Source organism: Mixophyes fleayi, chromosome 5 (assembly GCF_038048845.1).
Source record: "Mixophyes fleayi isolate aMixFle1 chromosome 5, aMixFle1.hap1, whole genome shotgun sequence".
NCBI classification, from domain to species: Eukaryota; Metazoa; Chordata; class Amphibia; order Anura; family Limnodynastidae; genus Mixophyes; species Mixophyes fleayi.
Window position 1 is genome coordinate 181,056,215 of NC_134406.1, and position 24,405 is coordinate 181,080,619.

The following is a 24,405-nucleotide window of genomic DNA, read 5'->3' on the forward strand; positions in this document are numbered from 1 at the left end:
AATAATATTTGTGTCATTCTCAAAACTTTTGGTTATGACTGTAGCTAAAGGAGTGGACTTTGACTTGAGATAATTTCCTATGCAATAGGTATCAGGACCTTCCATGTCCAAACCGTATGTATTCTCAAAGCCTCTTGAAATCATATAGAATGGTACAGAGCATTGGAGGAGCGAAAGTCATTACCACTTCCTCAACATCACTTAGTTCCACCTTCATTGAGTTCTCGTCACTTTTGTTTATGCCTTGTTTGTTTCTACATCTCAAGCAGTTTAGCAGTGGTATCTCATCTATTTTTTACTTTTATGCCAGTTTAATTGTTTATCTTACATGATTGTGGTGGGTAGAATCTTTTAGTTTACCTGTTCTATGGGGTCCAGTGAAGCCAGAATGGCTTTGCTTGATCCCATGCTAGGTCAGCTGCATATACGCATTTCGTTAGGCTTCCAGTGAAGAGTAAAAATACTTTGTGGAATAGCAGCCCCAGAATAGTAAATAGCAGCAGAACTGTATTATGTATAATATAATATAATGATTGTTAACCATACTTGAACATTTTTAACCCTCCTCACCACCTCCTGGAGCTTTTAGAAGTGGCTAACATTTTTAGGTTCCTGATCAGTATGTTCATACGTATTGACAATTTTAGTTTTGTTCAACGCAGAGATGCATTGGTCTGTACTACACTTACAGACAATAAAAGAAAAAAACCCTGGCTAGTTGCTGTGTTTAATAAAAACCTGAGGCTAGACAAAAAAGTATAAGTATTCTCTTTAGTAACATGTGCAAGCCGGCTAAATAATCTTGAGGGTGAGATCCAGAGCCACCCACTTAGTTGCTGGTCTTTTAGCTTTTCAACAAAAAGCAGTGACCTATAATGACATTACAAAAACATACTTACATGGGTCACTACTTGGATTTGCAATTCATGGCGTATATGGCATGTTTACAAAAAGAGCAACAATAACAATCTGTCACCAGAAGATAAAAGTCTTCTTATCAGTGCTAGACTTCTGCCCCTTAGCGCGTCATTAACAACAAGTACCATCGGGTAATATGTTTTAGACATTTTGTGGTAGTTAATAACCCTTGCGTCGGTTACGATTGGTCTCTGAGGAAATGGCCGCATCTGTGCCAGTCTATACAGACGTGCATTCAGGTCCCACTGTACAGCACTCTAGTAATTAGACGTCACTGCTGTGCGCTGATAGGCTGTCAGGGTTGATGACGCGCCAGTTGATGGTGACTTTATTATCTAGTCATGGCGGAGGCTCTACAAGTAGCCGGAGAGCTACAGGAAAGGAAGACCCGCTGTGGGGAGAAGGTTTTGGGTGGAGGGGATCCCCCAGCGACGAATCCCAAAATGAGCGCGGGAGAATATTCCCGGCGGCTGCAGGAGTGGCTTTGGCAGTGTCATTGCGGCTCTCTGTGCTGGCAGAACAGTTGCGCTACTGCGGCTGCTATAGTGATGCTGAATGCGGCCTCGGGCGGCGCTGGAGACCAACCCAGGGTGCCCGGAAGCGGGGCCGGGAGAGCCGCTACTCTGACAGCTCCTGCTAATAGCAATTCACAATCCACAGGAGCGCCAGCTGCAGGTAACTTAACGAGTCCATCACCCAGCCGCTCTTCTGGGGCAACGTGTAGCACTACAAGTCCCAGCTAGGTATAGTAGCTCTTGTAGTGCCACACTAGCTGGGGTGCCACATATTGCCAGAGCTTGTAATAGATTGAGCAATGTTTATCTGGTGAGGGTTTACATCAATTTACTATAATAACTGCACGGCTCAGGGGAATTGTTACAGCTCCATTTAGCAGGCTACTAGTAGTACTTCACTTACACCTCTGAGTTCCTAATGCAAAATCGAAACAAGATAATGCCACAAAAAGACCACTTTACTTAAAGCACTGCCCCTTCTTAAGTCTGCATTGGGACAGTTGGGAGATTTGCTATACATTTAGTTTTATTTTTCAAAGCAAAATATTCTCCTATAACCTTTCTTTTTTTTTTTTCTTTTTTATTATATAAAGTGTTTCTTACCAATGCAATCATCATTGGTGACATTTTGTACTCTTTATTCTTAGCAAAGTGGCAGTATCGGGTTCAGACTTTTATATTACATCTATAAATCCAATCCAGATGTTAGAGACGGAGAAGACATAAAAACTGACTGAATAGTTTCTGACTTGTATTATATGTATTTTGTTTACATATTGTTGTGTTAAAGCCACGATCCCATGGAAAAATCAGGTGTGCGGTTTTTAACATTATTTTGACAGGTTATAAGAATACTATTTGCATTTATCATTTTCCCCTGTTTTTTTTTTCTGGGTGTTATTAAATATTTATCATTCCGGACTACCATTGCAATCTTTCACATGCACATAATGTATTGAGCAGAGAGACTTCAGAACGCCCACTGAATTCTGTCTGTACTATGACCTCCTCTGTCTTCCCTCTCTGCCATCACATGACAGACTCGCAGCACTCAGCATATCAGCCATAGCCACTTTCTGTTTGCCAGAAAGATTTTGAAAAGGAGATAATGATTTATAGGAGGATGGCTAAGAAAAATGAGATGCAATCAAATGCATGCTTCAATGGTACTAAATTTATATATTTAAAGAAGAAAAAAATCTATGGGATTGCTGCATTAAAAATGTAGAAGGATTTTTTGTTTCTGCCAAATTATATTCTTAATAGTACTATCTCTTACAAGGTTTCTGCAGCACCCTACTAGTGGGTTAGAACGTATGACAAAATAATTAAAGTACAAAAGTGACAAAATGAAATAAATACAAGCAACAAGTTACATAACCCTCATATGGAAAACAGAGTGGTGGTAGTCAGTTTAACAGTACTGACTACGCCGACAAAGAAGAAGACGACAGGAGGACGCTGAATGCATAGTAAAGCGACCTGAAAAAGAACCTACTTACCAGGATGCAGATGTCTTCATGGGACGACTCACTGTGTTGCCGACTGTGCAAGATGACGTCATCACAAAGTGCGACTTGTCTTAAAGCGGCCTTAAACGGACCCAGCTGTCATTGATGTAATATAAGTATTATTTTAGGGGTTATGGGTATTGGGGTTAACTCTAACCTTAACTTCTAACCCAGTGGTTCCCAAAGTGTGCGCCGCGGCTCCCAGGGCTGCCGCAGCGCTGTCACAGGGGTGCCGCGGCCAGGTAGAGAAAAATAAAACAAGACCCAGCATCCTCCTCTCTAATGCCGCTTGTCACTGAATGTTGGGCGTGATGACGTCATGCCCGAAATTCCGTGACAAGCAGCAGGAGAGAGGAGGATGCTGGGTCCCAGGCGCCACCGGATTGGTAAGTTGTTGGTTTTTTTTTGTTTTTGTTTTTTTCTCTACCTGTCCGAGGGGGCAGAGTGAGAGGAGGATGCAGAGGGGGCAGAGTGTGAGTTAGCTGTAAATTATTCTTTGACAGAAATATAATTGAAAAAAAAATATAAAAATATTCTTTTCCCTTGGATTTATGTGTATTATTTTTGCATACAACTAAATAAGTATTTCTGTCCTGACCTAAATACTTATTACGTTTTTTTGACCCAACTATTAATAAAACGAGACTGCTCGATAATTATTTTGGAGGGGTGCTTTGAAAAAATTATGGAGTCTCTAAGGGTGCTGCGAACTGAAAAAGTTTGGCACTAACCCCTAAAATAATACTTTCATTACATCACTGACAGCTGGGTCCGTCCATTGCCACTCTAAGACAAGTCGCGGTTTGTGATGACGTCATCTTGCACAGTCTGCGACATAGCGAGTCGTCCCATGAAGACATCTGCATTCTGGTAAGTAGGTTTTTTTTCAGGTCACTATACTATGCATTCGGTGTTCTCCTGTCGTCATCTTCTCTGTCGGGGTAATCAGTACCGTTAATTGGTACTACACCCAAACAGAGGGCCCAGCTCATGAGAGCTTACACCAATTTAAATTTTAATACTGGCTGATTGCATGTAATATCGTCTCCTTCTAAATATGATTATCTGTTCCTATTCAGTGTTGTGGGGTATGTAAAATGCAACAGCATTGTATTTTACTGTCCAGTGGTCTTATTACTGGCTACCTATCATGAGACATAGACCCTCCAATTGGACCTCTTCTCACCTTTCAAATTTCTCTACACCTGAATCTCACTTATTTTCCTATTGCATTTACCTGGGCTGAATTTATTGTTGAAGTTGGATGGCTGGTTTTTATATACAGTAGTGACACTTGGTAACAGTTGGAGACTGAGTTATCAACTGCAGAGTGTGTATACTTAGTTGTCAGTGTATAGTATTTAAGCACCACACTTACTTATTTCATATTACCCTTTGGTTCTTAACCACGAGTGTTGCATTTGCAACAAAAACCAGAAGTGCAAATTGAATGTGATAATGCATATGAATATTATGTGTTTGTGCGTGCATCCAATAAGCGTATACGGATCAAAATCCTTTCGATATGTGCTTGACGTATGTGCATGCATTTTCAAAAACATCCAGAACGCAAGTGATATGGAGCTTTTCCCATTCATTTAAATAGACCATTCATTGCAGTGGTGTTACCAGACCAACACTGGTGTAACAACTCTTGTTAATTTCTGTTGGGCACACTCAATGCGCTTCCATAGAGATGAATGGACGTTTTCAACTGTGGGTGCATGTGTTCAACACGCTGTAATGGAGCATCTAATAAACCTCACTACAGACGCAAGCATGAACACACATTGATATGGACATGTAGAATAGATTGTGCTTAACACTTATGTTAAAAGAGCAAGTCAAATGCAACATTTAAACACCAGTGGGTATGACACTTTAAACCTTAATTCAGCACAGGAGGATAAATGGTATATTTAAAAAGGCAAGTTTGGAAGCAGAACATTTTGAAGGGGTCGTGTTGGAGTGTCTAGAAATGCGTTTAAATTGTAGTAGTTTTTGCACCTGAAATGCTAATTAAAACTATTTTAGCCTGTACTTCAAACATTTTTTTTCTTGTAATGATAAACTGTGCTTTGTCTCCTCTTGCAGGCCGTGAATATATCATTCCAACCTTGGCACAAAGGTTCAGAGCTGAGATGGTGGATTTCTTCATTCTGTTTTTTATAAAAGCAGCTGTTATATTAAGCATAATGCATTTCAGTGGAATTAAGTGAGTGTATTAGTAAAAGTATTATTTGGGTACCAAAATGATTACTCTCCTATTTATTGTTGGGTAGATGCACTTTATTAGAGTGTATCCAGTTTTTTGTTTGCAGATTTATTTGATTGGGAGTAGAGCTGTTGGATACACTCTAAGATAAATTGTATAGCTAATGATAACTAGGTATGTAAGAATTTTATGCACCTTTTTGGATATAAGCCTTTTACATTCACACATGCACATAAAGTGGCGTTAGCCGTTATGTCAATGTACTTCTACAAATGCACTGGGGGAGGATGTGATCCTCTATGATGTACTGTGGGAGAGTGTTAAGTTAATGACTGTTGTAAATTACGGTGTGGTAATCTTTCAGAAATACATTAATTAAGCAATGCTTAGGACAGAGCAACTAGGAACAATGGTTACATAATATTGTGTAAATGTTTTAGACTATAAAAAAAATATTTTGTACCCACATAGAGATCTTTCCAAGTTTGCTATGCATTACATTATTGAAGAAGTGGATGAAGATATGTCAATGGAAGATTTACAGAAAATGATGGCGGTAGCACTTCTTTACAGGCTTTTGGTCTGTTTTTATGAAGTAAGTTATCAATGTGTGGCATATTTAGGATGTCTATAGTTTAAAGACAATTCTTGATTTGTGGCTTCAGATTTCAACAAATGTTTGAAAGTGGACTATGAAATACCAGATATGTATTTGAATGTTTGACTGAAACATGAACAATTCCTGTCCATACAGCTACTGTAGCCCCAGCCATATTTAATTTCTAGAATGTCTGTTTAATCTTTCTCCTTTTAATTACATAAAATTCTGCTGGCAGTAGGGGGACTTCTAATAGTTCAACATCAATATGCACTGAAATACAAGTATTTAAAAGACTAACAAAAAGACTATTTTCCAGCTTTAAAAGGGCAATTTTGGTTTTGGCCCTCTGTTATCTCAAGCCAGGAGCTGATCATGCTGTGAGCTAACAGCACTGTAAGAGGAAGTCTGTGCAACTTTCTCCTGTATTCAGTGGAAGTGCTCAGTTCCAGTGGTACAAGCTGCAACGGTAGTGACTCCTGGCTTCATGTTGTAGGAGTTCACCTATTGGCAATGTGGTTATGCACAGGATCAATGATGGCAAATTGTGTAAAAGTGAACTTTTTATCACACAAAAAGCAGATTGAGTTCAGGGCAGTTCAGTTGAGAAATTGTGAATATAACTTTTGCATTAAAATATTGAATAAAATTATTTAGATGTAAATGTCTGAACCCGTAAAAATTAAATATTACTGGAACAAATAAAAAGCATGTTATTGGAAGTACCACTCTGTATGTAAATGGTAAAAGGTGCATTTTAACACAATAGACATGTAGGAAACCATTCAGTCCATAATATTTACTCTAATAGGAAAAAAAGCAAGTCTTGCATGGTTTAAACAGATTCAGTTTGAAATAATAATTGCCTGCAACTCTAGAATTGTCTGAAACTGGTGCTGGACAATGAAGTATAACATTGTATCACGTTAAATACTGCTCGCGTGAAGAGCCATATAGCTACTCTATATAGTTGGGTTTCGTTTCCATATGGTCTTTTTACTGACAATGTTTCTTGAGTTTTATTTCACAACCCTAAAAATACAGCAAAAAAACCCACACTCGCTCTATTGTGTCATGACCTATACACAAAAACAACACTATGTCGCAATGTAACTGACAAATATTACCAGGTTTTTCACTGAAAACACATATTAAAAGGCAGACCAGAAAGCTTTAATCTGGGACATGTTTACTAAAAACTTAACTGAAAAATGGTTAAAAGAAAATACCTTTTCTTTCATTCAGTTGGGGAACGCTGCTACAGTGGGGAAGGCTGGTCCAAGGTGTTAGACACTTATTTGAATTCTACATAAATTCTTAAAGCTCTACCTACTCTATATTCCCTACTGTCAGGGAATTTCAAGTTTAAACTAAGTGCCCATGGAGTATGTGCGCTTTTGCACAGAGCTACCTATCGCACAGTGAACTTCAGGAAATATTTGTGTAGTTTTTTTTAAAAAAAAATCCTTTTATTTCTTTATGTATAAGTTCACTTCATCAACAGTTTTACTGTACAGCAAACTTTGTGCTGTTGTGTAACAAGTAGAGGTACAGTGGTCCTCTGCTCACATCTGGGAGGTCTTCAGAGAAGGTACCTGGGCACTTCTAATTTGGGTAGCTCCTAGCAGTACCCTGCATTTGTATTGCCTTCAGGCACAGCTGAGTGGCACTTGAGTGCGCACTATAGGCCTAATTTGAGGTGGGAAATCTCTCTTCCCCCATTGTACGGGTACAGTGGTCTGCAGCACTCACCCCGCAACTGCAGGCCATCAGAGATGGTATGGGATCTCTGGTGTGTAGTGAGGGACTGCCCAAAACTTGCAAGTCTACTATGCAATCTGTCTAGGGGACAGCTGCCATGTCTAGAGTGGGTCTTGGGTTTTTTTTTATTTCCAGCTGTCACAACCTCCTACTTTTTTGGATTCACCTCACAGAGGCAAGCCCACAGAGCTAACTTGACTTCTTCAGCATCAGCATGGTATATTTCTGGAGTCCCTTTTTCTATTCTCTATAGGGAAGTATTGTGGCACAGTCTCATTGTGTACTTCAGCAATTTTATAAAGCCTGTTATTTCTGTACATTCTCACTTGCACTACAGCATTCCCTTTATTTTGTTACCCTTCTGTCAAAATGGCAGCTTAGAGGAGCAGTTCCAGAGCTAACTGGCTGAGGAAAGTCTGTAATGCATTGTACTTGTGACTTCTAAATGTCAGGTGGACATCGATTCTGCGGTGTGCGAGACTGAGGGCTACATAATGCGCACTTCTGGGGGCGGCAGTCTAAATTGCATAACCCTCGCAGGCAATACACTATCCCAGTCTATTGCAGAGCTTGCACTGCTCGCCCTAAAGGAGGTGTTTGGGACTGGATAATACTAACTGCACGTTTGCAGGGTTGGGGAGATGTGACTCTGCAGTGCTGCAAGCATGGACTCTGACCCTTGAGTGTTAAAACTTCCCATCAACGGTCTAGAACTAAGCCGTTTTGAACTCTAACAAAGAGATGGTCTCTAAGAGGGGACAGTATTAAAGTTCCAATCGGGCAATGAAACGGCGGTGGCTTATATAAGCAATGAGGGAGACTCAAAAAGCTACTAAATAAAGAAGGTGACCACCAAAATTATTTGCTGGCCATAATGTTACAGCAATCTCGGCTGCATTCATTCTAGGGATAGAAAATGGATAAGCTGACTTAGGGAAGTGTGCTTTTCACCAAGGGGAATGGTCCTTTCACCCAGATGTTTTTGTTCAGATTACAGGAAAATTACCAGATGTCTGTAAGATGCATCTCTGTTGAACCACTTTTGCTCAAGATCTAGGGATCCAAAGGTGTTTCTGGAGGATTCAATGTCTGTCCCTTGGAGACGTTAAGTTATTTACCTATTTAATCAAATAGCTATGCTTCCTCGGGTCCTCCTCGTGTCGGCAGACTGGCCAAGAAGGTCATGGTACAGACATTTTAGATATGGCTGCAGGCTCATCATGGCGAGACCTTAACTCAAAAGGTGGACTCTTACCTTAATTTGGTCAATTTAATTTAACATGACCACTTTATAAAATCCTTCATTTAAACCTTTGACAACAGTAGAGTTAAATTTTCTCGCTTAATATCTTCTGAATAGCAGAGTTTCTGAACTAAGAGTTCTGTCATGTTGCTCTCTCTGTCATTTTCCACGTGGGCTGTACTCCATGCAAAACACTCTATTCATCCTGTGGTGGTTAAAGTCCATCTGAATCAAGACATTATCTTTGTTGGATGTGATCTGAAGTCTAATTTCTTCCCCAAAGTGAGGGACTAATTGGGCAGTATGTCGGCTGTTAGAAAGACATGACCAATACATAACCGCCATTATAAACAGCTCTGCAAAATTATTTTCCAAGACCAAAGAACCTTAGGCCACCCACAAGAACATTTCATTTGCTTGTGACCCTCTAATTACCCTACTTCATTCATAAAATTCTTTAATCTCCGTTAGGTTTGTTTGATTAGCATACAGTTTATCCTGAAGGTGGTGGTGTTGTCCTGCATGATGATCAAAACAGGTTGGCCAGCAACTAAGTACTCCATTACTAGATGGATTCCTTCTGCAATTTGACGGGCATATGAAAATTCTGCCAGATATGCGAGTACCTGCTGGGTGATGCAGCACAGAGCCTGGGCTGTGCAGCTTCGTCACAGCTACTCTCCTGTCCATATGTTCATAATATTTTAATGTTCCAATGTTCCAATGTTTTTGCATCCAAAGAGGCTAGTTTTGGACGGAAATTTTTGCACTCAGCATCTTCCCTCCCTTAGGGGCAACTTAAACTCCTCATATAGCAATGTGCCTTAATTGTCCCTTATGTTAAATCCATTTTCTCTTTCATCGTATCTGGGGGACACTGCTACCATGGGTTGTGGAGGGGAGCATGGCAGTTGGCACTTAAATAGTTAACTTGTTTAATAAATTCATGCTGACAGACACCTCTCCTCTACAATCCCCTGTAGCTCCTCAATTTGGACTAAGTGCCTAAGGGGGTTGGGTTTACTTTTTTGTACTTGTAGTTTTTTTTCAATTTTCCCTTTTATTTGTATTTTTCAGGGTACTATTTTTTTTAATATTTTGATCTGAGGAGTGTGTTCTACAGATGGAGAACACGCTCCTATGAGGCAGTGTCCGGTGAGAGCCAAAAGGCTCTTGCTGACAGTGTATTCAACAGCATGACAGGCGGCTTAATCAAGCGGCTGTCACACTGACAGCCTCCCGAAAACCGCCGCTGCCTTTACAGGCATAGAGCACCGGTACTCGGAGCGGTGGTGGCCGCCATCTTGCCGTGGCAGACCAAGTTCCCCCTCAGAGAAAGGAGGGGGGAATCTTGGCTTAAGCTACAGGATCTGTTTTTTTTTCTTCAAAAACGGAGGATTGAACAGGGGTGGCTGTCACAATAGATGACAGACAGCACCGATTTAAGGAACAGCAGCAGGAAATGTTGGTGGGTGGAGCTAAAGAATATAGAGCTCCCACACCTCTTACAGATATATGGTTGAACCTGTCTGCGTTCCAAAGGAATTGCCCGGGAACACAGACTTCCTCAGTCTGACACTATCTTCAGGGGACACTGCTGACTGCTGACTAAGCTAAGTACCATTATTTATATACCTTTCCCTTTATATTAGGTAGAGGGTTATTGTGGCTATGTGTGTGTGACAGGATGGACCACCTATGCCACCCTGTCTGTTGCTGGGAATCGGCTGGGCTTACTTTGCCACCGTTCCCTTTCATTATCCCAAATGCACCCTCTTGCCGCAGTAAGAGGGGCTTACAAATGCTGCCACCACTGGACTCCTTACCGCCATCCAGTACCGGGTTTCTTCTGGGTAAATGACGCTGCGATTGTACCCCGTTACTGGTGTATCTGGGCTGGTACTCCTGACCTCTTACTATGGATCAGGGTTGCTGTGGATGGATCCCCCCATGCCTATCGCACTGACCACGGTACCAGGCAGAGCGGTGGTACTGGAAAAGCTGGGTCCAAACCCCCAGAAAGCCGGGAACAGATTACATTTTGGGTCTAATCTGTAAATCACAGGATTTTCAGAATGGAAGATATTTTCAAGCAGGTCTTTGAAGCAAGTGATGTTTGTTTGTTCTTGCACTGGTTAAAGGTGACAGTGGCGGATGCCCCCCCCCCCCCCCCCTGCAGGGGCTTGCTGCCGGCGGCTGCACACTATGTGCAGGTCCGTTCGGCAGTGACAGGCAAGCACAGTGTGCTGCCCGGCTGCTCTGATTGTGTTTTAAACACAATCAGAGCATCCGGGCAGCACACTGTCCCTACCTGTCACTGCTGAACGGAACTGCACATAGTGTGCAGCCGCCGGCAGCCTCAGATGTCAAAAAGGGGGCGGGGCCTAAATCGCCCCCCCTAAATCGCCCCGGGTAGATGTATTCTCTAGATCCGCCCCTGACCAGTGATCAGGTCAGGTGAAATCGGAAGAAGGATTTTTTCAATACAAGCCAGTGCTTTGTGTTTTAAACACAATCAGAGCATCCGGGCAGCACACTGTCCCTACCTGTCACTGCTGAACGGAACTGCACATAGTGTGCAGCCGCCGGCAGCCTCAGATGTCAAAAAGGGGGCGGGGCCTAAATCGCCCCCCCTAAATCGCCCCGGGTAGGTGTATTCTCTAGATCCGCCCCTGACCAGTGATCAGGTCAGGTGAAATCGGAAGAAGGATTTTTCAATACAAGCCAGTGCTTTTTTTTTTTTTTTTTTTTTTTTTTTTTTTTTTTATACAGTTTGGATACAGCCTCAAAGGGTAAGCCAACGCCCTTGAAATCTGAGCTATTTTTAGAATCAGAATATTGTCATGTGTTTACACAAACATGGATTTACATACATTGCAAAGCTAACAATATTTATGCTTGTCTGTGATATTTTAAAAACCTTGCTCTGATTTCCTGCATCTTATTTCAGAGTCAGGAAGTATACTAGCAAGTTAAAAGGTGTAATTAACATGAATTTAGCATGAGTCTTTCCAACAGTTGCAGAATACACATTTCAAAATAAAGGTATAAACCCCAAACAAGTCATTTCCCCACATCACGATGCACAACAGACTTTCTAAACAAAGGCTCATTGTATCAGATATATACATCAGAAATAAGGCATTTCTTCTAGCAAGGATAAAACAGAAAAAAAATTTCTACCCTGGTCTTGGAAATAACATCTTCCTATATCAAAATATACACAATATCAAAAATAAGTGCATTGGCGATTATATAAAAAGCGCCCTGCGCTATTTCCTTTAAATAAATTTATACCATAGGTTATTTAGAAGTGATCCAGTCACAATGTGCAAGTAGTAATAAAATCATTTTGTATTCTACTTAGCCAATTACATCTTTTTTATATGCTGGTTACAAGATACACCTTTTACTGTTATTAATTAGTTGCTATACTTGTATTTATTCAAACTATATCTTGTGTGACTGTATTTCTATTGCCTTAGTGTGTTTTCCTCTTTGTTAAATATGTCGGATAAGGGAAAAGCACCTCTTACAAAATATTTCACTTGTTCAAAATGCAAGGTTAAGTTGCCTATTGGACAAAAGGACCTGGGGGCAATTTGTACTGACTGTGACGCAGGGATGCTCACTGCGCAGGCCTGGTCTAATGTACTACCACTACCGGAGGAACCGGCATGGGTATCTTCCCTGGCGCAGTCGGTTACTTATCTGGTCCAACTACTTACTAAGCCTACGGGGTTAACAGCGGTTTCTGCTGTTGTCCCCGCCAATTCAGTGCAAACTACCCTTCCTGTGGCTTTGGGGATGTCTGTGACCACTGGGACATCGGAAGTGGCTGTGGCAGGTCCAGGTCCATCATCCTCAGTCATGAACCCAGGCCCTACCACTGGAGACCCAGCTTGGTCCTTATCATTGGTCAGAGGCCTGGATGATTAAACCGTTTTCTAGAGGCTTCAAAACTTGGACTCTAGAAATAAGAGGCTTCAGTCTACAAATCCTCTTTTATCCCTCTCTGATTCTGAGAGGTCTTTAGAAGAGGAGGGCGAATCCATTTTTGACTCTGCACAGGTTATGGACCCGAAAGAATCTTCTAAATATCAGGGCATTGATGATCTGCATTGACTATCTGGTCTTGGCATTTGGCCTTACGGATTTGGATGAACCAAAATCTTTGGATCAGGGTCTTTTCAAAAAAATTGAGGACGCGCTATCCGTTTTCCACAGTCAGTGGAATTGAGACATTGCAGAAGCAGCCTGGCAAAAACCAGACCAGAACTTTACGATTGCAAGGAGATTCCTTACCCTGTACACGCTAAAGGAAGAGGACCTGGCCCGCTGGGAACAGATCCCAAAGGTTGACACTCCGGTAGCTTGTTTAGCTTGCACACTACCGCTTCTGTTGCCAGATACAGCAGCCCTGCAAGACGCCACGGACCACAAGGTCGAGGCTCAGTTAAAATCAATCTTTGTAGCGGTAGGTACCTTTTTCAAACCCATGTTTTCATCGGCCTGGATTGCCAGAGCGATGGAAGCATGGGCAGAACAGTTGGCCGAGGAACTGCAGAATTCAGAATTGCTTCCCCTTGCCTTGCATCTAAAGGAAGCCTCTGGATACTTATGAGGCGGCCCAAAATGCAGCCTCTATTTCCTCCTCCTATACAGGCTTCTGTGGTGTCAGGGAAAAGGACCCTATGGCTGAGGTCCTGGGATGAGTCTAAAAAACCACCTGAAATGTTACCTTATTCAGGCGCAAGTTTGTTTGGCCCTGAATTGGACAATATGATTTGCCAGGCACACAGATAGTAACGTTCACTGGCAGAAAAGTGTTTTTACCAAGTCTAAGCCTCCTCGATTTTGGCTCCTTTCAGGGGTGTTCTTTTGCTAAAGGTCAGACAACTAGAGGCAGGCCGACCGGTAGCAGGCGACACTCTTACAGAGGTAGGTCCTCCTTTTCTACAAGATGCCCGTCCGCAAAAGTTCCGGGAAAAAAGGCATCCTGACTGTTGGCTACTGCATGAGAGGGCGGGCGATTGACTCTGTTCAGGGAGCAGTGGATAGTGTCCTCCCAAGAGCTTTGGATTCGCAGGGTCATGACAAGAGGGTACGTGATAGACCTGTCGGGTCCAGCCCCATGTCGATTCTTTGCAACATTTTTACCCCGTGATCCAGGAAGGAGACAGGCGATGCGGCTCTGCGTCGCTTCTCTTCTTTCTGCAGGAGTCATTTGCACGGTACCAGGCAACCAGAAAAGAGAAGGTTGTTTATTCAAATCTATTTTTGGTCATGAAGCCGGATGAATCATTTCGACCCATTTTAATTTTAAAAATGTTAAATCTACACCTAAAGGGTGAACAGATTTTGCATGAAGTCCTTCCCATCAGTAATCCACGGATTGGAGGCAAACAAATGTTTAGCGTTGATAGAAATAAAGGACGCTTACCTTCACGTCTCCATTTGGGAGGGTCATCGGTCATTTCTCAGATTTATGGTGGGGTTAGCCAACTACCAATTCCAGGCACTCCCCTTCAGCCTTTCCACAGCACCCAGAGTATTCCCAAAATCATGTCCGTGATGGTGGCATGTCTTCATTCCAGAGGGGTCAAAATTATACCATATTTAGATGACCTCCTCATCAAGGCCACATCAGAGAATTTGTTACAACAGCACCTGACTCTGACCATCAGGATTCTCGAGGGCCACGGATGGTTAATAAACCTAACGAAATCTCAATTGATCCCCTGCCAGCAGATGACCTTCCTTTGACTCATCATGGACCCTAGGGAACAAAAGGTGTTCCTTCCAGAAGAAAAGGCCAGGTCGTTACAGGAAGTAACTTCACAGGTCTTGGCCACTCCCAGTCCAACGATTCACTTATGTATGCGTCTCCTAGGAAAGATGGTGTCGACCTTTGAGACTTCCTTACGGTCTGTTACACTCCCGCTGCTTTCAGTGGCACCTCTTAAAGTGGTCAGGTTCCCATCTGCAGTTGGAACGCCAGAAAATCCGCTTGTCTTCCAAAGGGAGGATGTCTCTTCAGTGGTGGTTCATCCAAAATCACCTGACGGTAGGCAGGTCCTTTGCCCTGTGGTCGTGAATCATAGTGACCACATACGCCAGCTTGGGGGGCTGTGGCCCTTCATTTATGGCTTCAAGAGCTTTGGTCGACTCGGGAGTCTTCTCTGTCTATCAACATTCTGGTGTTGAAGGCCATGCTAATGGTCCTTCAGGGTGCCCAGACCATACTTCGGGGCTTTCCAGTCAGTGTACAATCCAACAATACAGTGGCTTATGTCAACAGACAGGGAGGAACCAGAAGTGCAATGGCAGCACAGATATTCGCCTGGGCGGAAAGGAATGTTCCCACAATCTGTGGTGTTCATCACAGGCATCCAGAACTGGGAAGTAGGTTATCTAAGCCGTCATGCAGTAATGCCGGAGGAGTGGTCACTCCATTCGAAGGTCTTCCAGTCACCGATCCGGAGATGAGGTCTCCCGGACCTGGACATCTTGGCGTCGAGGCACAACAGGAACATCCCAAGATTCAGCGCAAGGGTAAGGGACCCCCTGGCAGTAGACGTCATGACAATACCCTGGGACTTTCGGTTGAGATATCCGTTTCCCCCCCTATTCACCGCGTTCTCAGACGAGTAAGGCAAGGGGGATTCCCAGTTATACTAGTGGCTCCCACTTGGCCGCGGAGAGTATGGTATGCAGACCTTTTGATGGCGGTCGATCAAGCAGTGCATCTTCCACTAAGAGATGACCTCCTTCTCCAAGGGCCATTCCAACATCAGGACTTGCCTTGGCTGACTTTAACAGCATGGCTGAAGCCAGTCTTTGGCGGTCTAGAGGATTCTCTCCTAGAGTCGTGAACACGAGGTTATGAGCTCGTAAGCCAGTTTCGACTTGTGTCTACCACCGCATTTGGCGCACTTATATCAGATAGTGTGAGAATCGGCCTTGTCATACATCGTCCTTTCATCTTTCCCGGTTCCTGGCATTTCTCCAGGATGGCCTGGATGCAGGTATCATGGTAGCAGTGTCCCCCAGCTGGAATCGGAGAAACGGATTTATCGTAAGTAATAAAAATCCTCTCTTTCTGGTTCCATTGAGCTTTCACTGCTCTTCCTCCTATACGCTCATCCATATATATTTTTTTTTTTAATTAAAATAGGAAAATTATTATTGTTCTTGTATTCCCTACCTTTTAGGGCTTGGTGAGTTAAATGTTGAGCTTCCATATAAAGGGGGAGGAGTCTTCACAATTTGTGCAGTAATCAAATTAAGTGCCCAAGTCCTGCTGGACCAGACTCTCTACACAATAGTTGGAGTCCCCGAGATGGAATCAAATACATGTTTTCTTTTAGGGAAGAAAGATACTATTTTGTAAATAAAAGCCTTGTCCTAAATCTAATCTCTTGCGAGATGCACTCTATAGACTGTACATGGCACTAACCTTTCCTGCAGACTCTCTAACATGGAGACTTAGACAGAGGATTGCCCGGCCAATCAATGACGGAAGCTGCAGGAAAGTCAGGTTTTAATGTATCTAGCAAACTATTAAACAAAGGATAGAGGAGGTGTAAAATAGACCTCTTTTTTTAGGGGTTAAATGTGGACAACAAAACCCAAAGGTGGACTAATCGTTTAATCTATAGATTGTGGTTTAATTTAAACTAATTTTTATTTATTGTTTCTTTCATTTGTAAGATTATCTGCATTTGGGGTGCAGGTGGAGCAACTCCAGGGAAGTTCCTGCTTGGCCTTCGAGTTGTGACATGTGATAGCTCTGTACTAATTGCTCCAAACAGAGTGTTAGTGATCCCTTCCACAAATGTAAATATGACTGCGTAAGTGCTCTTCAGTATTTTTTTTTATAATTTTTTTATTTATTTATTTTTTATTTTTTTATTTATTTAAACCAACACATGGCTTCCTTTTAGAACTTCACAAATATTTTCCAGACACTTTAGTGTGTTTTTAATCTGGGGGTTCGGGAGTGTGGTGGGAATTGCATATGTAGCACAACTACATAACAAATCAAGTTTCAGTGGTCTTTTTAAAACAATACATGCCTTGTTTAGTTCAAAATGAAATTAACTGTATTTTGTTTTTTATTTTTGTTTTTAGGTCGACCATACGGGCAGGAATTAAGAATTTTTCCATAGCGTTCTTTTTCCCTGCATTTATTACATTGCTGTTCTTTCAGCATAATCGAACAGTCTATGACATTGTAGCGGGAACCATAGTTGTAAGACGGAATGTGAGATGATGCAGCGTTTCCCTTGTCTTCAGAACATTATGAGATGGAGCATTTACTGTGGAATTCCTCTGAGAGGTTATTTATTGTCAAGGGCTTTCCTAAATCCGTGCTAACAGTAGGAGGTGTTTATTGATTGGTCATTTGTAAGGTAATATTCATAGACCTACTTGAATGATCCTCTATTGCCACCAATTGCTTCAAATTATCAGTATTGTTAACTGGAAAAAAGGCTATGGACTAAGATCTTGTATAGTGCTTTCTAAATGAGGACTTTTTTCCAAGTTTTTGTATAGATGGCATGTGGTATGTAAAAAGACCTGCACATGTTGTCTTTTGTAACAATATTGTGATATTTAATATTTGAAAGGTAATGCACAGCTATATCTGTAGGCATTGCAATATTAACATCAAACCAGTAACTTACAATTTTAAATGTTAAGTTACAATTAACACTATTTTCCATCACTTGTGAAAAATAATGCAATAAAAACAATGCTCCTCAGTTTCAACCCTTGTCCGCTATAAAAGCCAGGATCTTCAACCATGCATCTTGGGTTCTGGCCCAGCCGCATGCTCAACCTGAATCCTATAGATCTTTGGCCTTAGGGGGCCGGATGCTGGGCACCATTAAGTATTTGCACTGCAGTTAATGTTCCTGGTCACACATCCATTGATTACATGGGCTTTTATATCACAGATTGGATAACTGCCTGAAGTCCTGCACAGCTGTCTTTCTTTGTATATTAATAACTCTGCTGGATATTTCTCTAAATTAAAACATTAGAAAGAAAGTTTATGTAGCATTTTAGAATAACATGTTTGATTTGCCACGAATCCTCATTTTACCAGGTACATTAACATAATCACATTTGGTATTCTCAAGAGTGTAAAACAAATCCTAAAACATGTATGCTTTTTAGGTTTCAACAACATATCAAAAAACTGAATATTGATTTGGACCTCTCTTCCAAGAGAGAATCCTTTTTCCCATGCACACGAGACTTCCTCTTTGCAGGCTATTATTTAAATAGTCCTAGGATCTATTTTGAATGTGTTGTTGCTGACACAATGTGTGCTTACTAAGGTGATTTAAACATGTAATTAAAGTTCTGATAATGTAATGGAACTTTCACATGTATTTTTGTAAATTGCTAAATAATCATCTCCCTACTGGGTCAACTTAAAACTTAGTGCTTCATTTATTAACGTAATTATGACAGCTCCACCAAAGTTATGGGGGAATCTGAGAGCAAGAATGTTAGTTCTCAAAATAATTCGCTGAGCAAGTAAAATTTAGTGTCCCTAAGGAAAGTTTATTAAACTTGCCATAGAAAACGCTTATATGACAAGAAGTTGCTCAACAGCTGCAGAAAACACATGTTCACTTGTTCACTAAAATATTAACAGTAGTAGAGTGCTTTGTGGCCTGACTTGTCTGGTACATTTAGGGCTGTGAGTGTCATTTGTTCATTCAGAATATTTTCATTTGGCCGTATTGTAAATTTTCTGCTCATGTCATAGCTTCTGTGTTTCGGTAACAGCAGTCTTGATTAAGAGAGAAATAACATTATTCATAACAAGCGAAACCACTTTTTGTGGCATTTCAATGTTTCTGCACATTTTCATGGAAGCAGTTTCCATGTTGATAGAGATATATAGTTATATATCTATATATTACTTTGATTTTTCAATTGTGCAATGTATAATTACATCAGAGGTGCTGAAACTCAGTCTTCAAGAGCTACCAACTGTTCATGTTTTCAAGACTTATATAATTGTGCACTGGTGTGTTAATCTATTTTTCTGGGTATGTAATTATCCCACTCAGACAGAAATCCTGAAAACATAAATTGTTTTTAGCTTTCGAGGACTGGGTTTGAGCACCTATGAGTTGCATCATACATACTGTCCTCTGCCATCACTGCTGTTTGAGTAACTCAGTGGTAAGTTTCACAGACCTTTATTGAAACTGCCATACACTGTCTGATGCTGCTGCCTGACCCTAGTTGCTAGATCTATGTAAAATACTAAGGGGGGAATTCAATTCCCCCCGAAGTACCGCCGCGCTAACTAGGGATGTGCACCGGCCACTTTTGGTGTCTCGTGTTTTGGGTTCGGATTTGTTTCGCAAAACACCTGACAAAAGGTTTTGGTTCGGATTTATTTTGAAAAAAACATAAAAAGTGCTAAAAACCAGTTTTGTGGTGTTTTTTTTTTTTTTTTTTTTACTCCTACGCTATTATTAACCTCAATAACAATCATTTCCACTAACTTCCAGTCTATTCTGAACACCACCTGACAATATTGTTTTTAGGGCAAAAGGTTGCACCGAGGTAGCTTGAGCACATAATGGCAAAAAAAGAGCTACAAGATGGAATTGTTCTGGGCCCTCTCTCCCACCCCTCGCGAGATTCGACGCGAGACTTAGACGCGAGACTTAGACGACAGAGCCTCGTTTTCAATTTTTTGCCCGCCGGAAATATCCGAACAGTGCTCGGATCCCGTTCGGATCCGCACTATTCGGGTGGGCTCGGATTAGCGGATTCCGAGCCCGCTCATCTCTAGCGCTAACACTATTACCGTTATTACGGTATTTCTAACGCCGGCTTGTTGCTCGCAGCTCCCTGAGCTTCGAGCAGAAAGCCGGTTTAATATTACCGTAATAACGGTAATATCTATAACACGGCGATACTTCGGGAGAATTGAATTCCCCCCTAAAGGGCATATTCAATTAGAATTTGTGGCTGCGCCTATAAAGTGCCATTACGGTACTGCCACATAGCGGATTTCTGTGCGCACCCCATAGGGCTGCGCACAGAAATCCGCGATGTTGCGGTACCGGGACCTGAATTCTAATTGAAAATGCCCCAAAAATTGACAGATCCAGCCAACCGGTGCTCTGGCCCAATGGTGGACCCAGTTGAGACAAACAAGTGTAATCTGACAGCAGTGAGGCTAGTGGTCGTTGCTCATCCACATGTCCTGACTGACATCTGAACATTTCCAAACAGTTGTTAATCAGGAGCTGCTATTGTTTTCTAGATATGTTTTTAATTTGCGGGCAATTTAAAATTGCAATCAAACTCAAAGTATGTATGACTCCAAGACATTTAAAACAAACTTGTATTTTTTCACTCTATTAAAAGATAGCTTTAAGAGCAGTTTGCAATCACAGTCAAGAAGGAAATCCAATTATTTGTTTCCAGTTATCACAAACAGTGTTAAGATATTAGAAGTCTTAAGAGTTGCATTTTTACCAAGTCTGGAAATAAACGTGAAAAAAAAAAAAAAGAATCGGGCTAATCTGAATTTTCTCAACGTACTGTCAATTTAAAATAAGTCCACCTAAATGTATTTATCCTCCTCTACCTCTAACTTAAGCCCACTTTTCCCACCAATAGAACAGCAGAAGTCCAATGCACAGGAGCCATGAATTCAGGAGGTAATCATCCCTTCTGCTATCAAGCCATTGAAACTTCTCTCAGGCTAACAGCCAGCAGTTTGAAATGTCAATTTTAAACCTAGAATGGCTGTCAAATGCTTTTGTGTGTTCAAATGGTTACCCATTTATCAGCCTGAGAAGAGCAGCGTTTATTGAGCAAAAATGTGTTGTGCAAAGTTCTCCTTCAGGCTGGTTACACACTGATGTCTGAGCACAACTCTTCAATTGTGCAAACTTTGTCTAATAAAGAATAGTACTTATTACTATTATGGACATAATCTGAAAAATCTGTCACTGTGGAACTGATGCAAGTCGATACCAGTTGTTTTCAAGATTGAGTTTTATATTAAGCTTCTTTTTTTTTTTTTTTTTTAATGTTTAACTCTTCTCGGGCGGCCAGTGCAGCTTTGGAAACATAGATTTTTCTTGTATCCTGAACCCATCTTCTTTGAGAAATCATACCTGCTTACTGGTTTCTGAGATTTCTAAACCAGGAGTGCCCCACAGTGTGACAGTCTTATTTCATAAAGCCACTCAGCTATACGTTTACTGTATTCTTCCATTGAAGTTTAGAGAAATGTTACACAAGAAATATCTATGGCAGTATAAACAAAGTGGAAGGGGTCTGAGCCTTGCAGTGGAGGTGGGCCTGAAGATCCTTCATTATAGCTCTCAGTGTTGGAGATTTAAAGGGGTGTCCCCTAGCTTTGGCAAGTGGGGAACTTATGGCTCTGAGGGATGGGGAGGAACCAAGGACCCGATCACAGTCTAAACATCGTACTGCGTGATTGGAACACTCACCTCTGGCTTAAATAAAAAGCAACTAATGCAAAAAAAAAGCTAACTAATGCAACCATCTATAATGGACATTTTCCAAATACATTTTACAATGTGCATAAATCTGCAGGAGTACATTATTCCTGCATAACTATTTATTTTCGCACAATGAAGTATGGTGACAATGAGTTAATATATAGGGTCATGCACTCCCTATTTTAATAAATTATGGATCTTAGAATTAACTGAGTTAATTAACCATATAAAAAGCATGAAGATGTAGACGAAGAGGTTTTAAACCGATCATAGAAGGCGATTTCTGATATTCATAATAATTTATAGGAGAGGCGATTACATTATCCCTTTCCATATACATGTTCTCCTAACCAAGTAGCGATGAAGGCATGGTTTATACAGAGATTAACAGGAAGGGGGGATGGATTATTTATTTATATATATTTTCCCTTTATACATCTGCCACAAGTATAACGCAATCAAGACCAAATTTGTATTGTATTTAGCAGCTGATTAGGTGAATAGCCCTTCTAGGCTTCAGTTATATTTTGACAGTATAAACACAAAATATAACTTCTTAGAAATCAGAATGTACAACCGTCAGTTGCACATGTGGTACATCAAAAAAAAAAAAAGGTTTCTGTATGCAATCCTAACACTGCAGAAGATAATACAGCATGTAATATAACTGGTCTGACAGAGCTGGGATAGTCAATAGTATCTTGCAAAGGGCTGCAATCACTGCTTGAGTGGTGAAGCAAAGTAAATCCAATCCAGAGGGAAATTAGGAACAACCTGGTTAAATTTCACAGGAATGGCATAACACAAAATCAGTGGTTCATTGAATGGATAGGACTTTTATAGAAGTTTATGAAGCATGGTGTTTTGGGCGAATTGTTTCTTTCCTTTTATAAAAGTGCACAGTGAATGCACTGTTTGAGCATATCCCTTATTTTGTTGGATCCACAATCAAATGGATCTAGAAGGGAAATTTGTGCACAATTCTTACTCCGTTTACTAATCTGATTTGGAATTCATGCGGAGTATAAATATTGACCTATCTGTTTGATCTGGACATTTCAGCCCACAGTTATAAATTTAGCCTAAGAATTAATGGTGAACCTGTTTTCTTTAAGCCATATGAAAAGCATGAATAAAAAGAACTGCAGCTCATAGTTTTAATTGAAATTTAGAAAAAAAAATATTTAATTTTAGAAAGAATTTCTGTATTGGAAGTCATTCTAGCTGTGTATTTTAGAGTTCTTCATGTTATAGTTTCCTTACTCCTCTCCCCCCCCCCCCCCCTCTTTTTTTTTTTTGTCGCAAAACAATGCCTTATATCTTGTAACTATGGTCCAGTGTTTGCCACTAATCACACTGTACAGCTCCCATATTCTGTATACTTACAGCATTTGATGAAATTCCTGTATTCCCCATGCTCTCCCCTTTCATTTGGGAAAAGATCCATATCGGCACACAATATTTTTTTCATTTTTATTTTTTTTCTCTCCACTGGCAGTGTATAGGAATATATAAAAAGAAAAACAACCTAATTATAACCTACTTGTGTTTCATAGTCTTGAGTGCTTTTCCAAAATTTCATATGGACAGATCTTCAAACTATACATACACAGGCATACTAAGAATGTTGATAACTTCATTGAATCTGCCTGCTTTCCCTCCATGATTTTGTCTCTTATAGGTAAATGCATGAACATTCTGTTATCTTTAAAAATGCGTGACCTTGTGATAATTTTGTATTTTCCACAATGAGTCAATTTATTTTGTAATACTACGGCATGAGATTTTTATACATCAAATTAACCATTTTGTTGTAGAACAATCCTTGTTTTGCTGATATACAAATATTAAATATTTTAATCTAAAAGCAAATGTACTGCTGGACTCATCCTTGTGTAATAAACCAATTTTTAAAATTAATATTTATTCTTCTGTTTCATTAAGCTACTTAAAGGTCTACAAAGAACAATTTAAGGACTTCCTGTGGGCGGGGCATCCTTAATGGCCACATTTTATCAGAGATCCTGACTGCTTTCATTTATCAGCCATAGCACTAATGTGCTCAGATTGTTATTTTGAGTAGTTGCTGACAAACACTAGGAGACAGTGTAGCAGCTTCTACTATTACAGGAGGAGAGATCCAAAATACAGTAGAGTTGGTTCCTAATATCAGTGCTTAGGTATTTGCCATTATTATCTTTTATTTCTAAAGTGCTGACAGAGTGCTGTACAATGAGGTGATCATTACAAACAATGACATGACAAAAAGGTAAAGATGGCCCTGTCCAAATGAGCTTAGAATCCAAGAGGTTTGGGGAACACACCTGATACATAAGAAAGTGGAATAACCATTGTAGCAGCTAGATGGGAAAGTGTATTGGTTTTACAAGACCGTAGTATTGTTAATAATAAAGCAGTCCGTGGTGGATGGCATTTCTATGCAGCTAGCGATAATGTCATGGGTGAAATGGAGAGATAGCAAAAGGTGGAGACACCAATCAAGAACCAAAATTAAAAATGATATCGGGAATGGGCACTAATATACTCCTCAAATCTGCCTGAAGTATACAAGAAAGACCACCAGCTTTCAAATAATGTACACAGAAAAAAACAAAGGAATGCATACCTCACAGCACTAAGTGGATCAAGCATAGACAAAGTTCGCCAGCACAACGATCACATGGGATACTGTAACAAACAATAGAAGCACATAGAGTAGTATTCTATGTGCTTCTATTGTTTGTTACAGTATCCCATGTGATTGTTGTGCTGGCGAACTTTGTCTATGCTTGATCCACTTAGTGCTGTGAGGTATACATTCCTTTTTTTTATTCTGTACCAATCAAGAACCAGTCACTGTGGAAACTTAAAAATAGCACCTGTCAAGCACAAATGTACCTTTACTGTTTATAATAACTGAACCTGGAATAGGGCTTGATTATGCTAACTTTTGCTTGCACTTTCAGGAAGTGAGGGCAAAAATTAGGATAATCGAGCCCCATTACCAGGTCTCGAACTTAAATTGCACCCAGTGTTCACAGTGCAATACATGATTCCACACTTCTTTCAGAATTGAATCTCCCCCTTAGAGTTTCTTTATTTCTCTGTGCTGGTTAGTTGTGC

At 40.7% G+C, this 24,405-nt stretch overlaps 1 protein-coding gene across 1 annotated transcript; it reads left to right on the plus strand.

Annotated features, from left to right (window-relative positions):
• Positions 1–1,209: 1,209 nt before the first annotated feature.
• On the plus strand, positions 1,210–23,198 carry FAM8A1 (family with sequence similarity 8 member A1). Its single transcript, XM_075213111.1, has 5 exons — positions 1,210–1,593; positions 5,039–5,159; positions 5,631–5,754; positions 16,475–16,614; positions 16,895–23,198. Exons 1-5 carry the CDS (start codon positions 1,260–1,262, stop codon positions 17,034–17,036), a joined length of 861 nt encoding a protein of 286 aa, XP_075069212.1. The 5' UTR covers positions 1,210–1,259; the 3' UTR covers positions 17,037–23,198.
• The last annotated feature ends 1,207 nt before the right edge of the window (positions 23,199–24,405 follow it).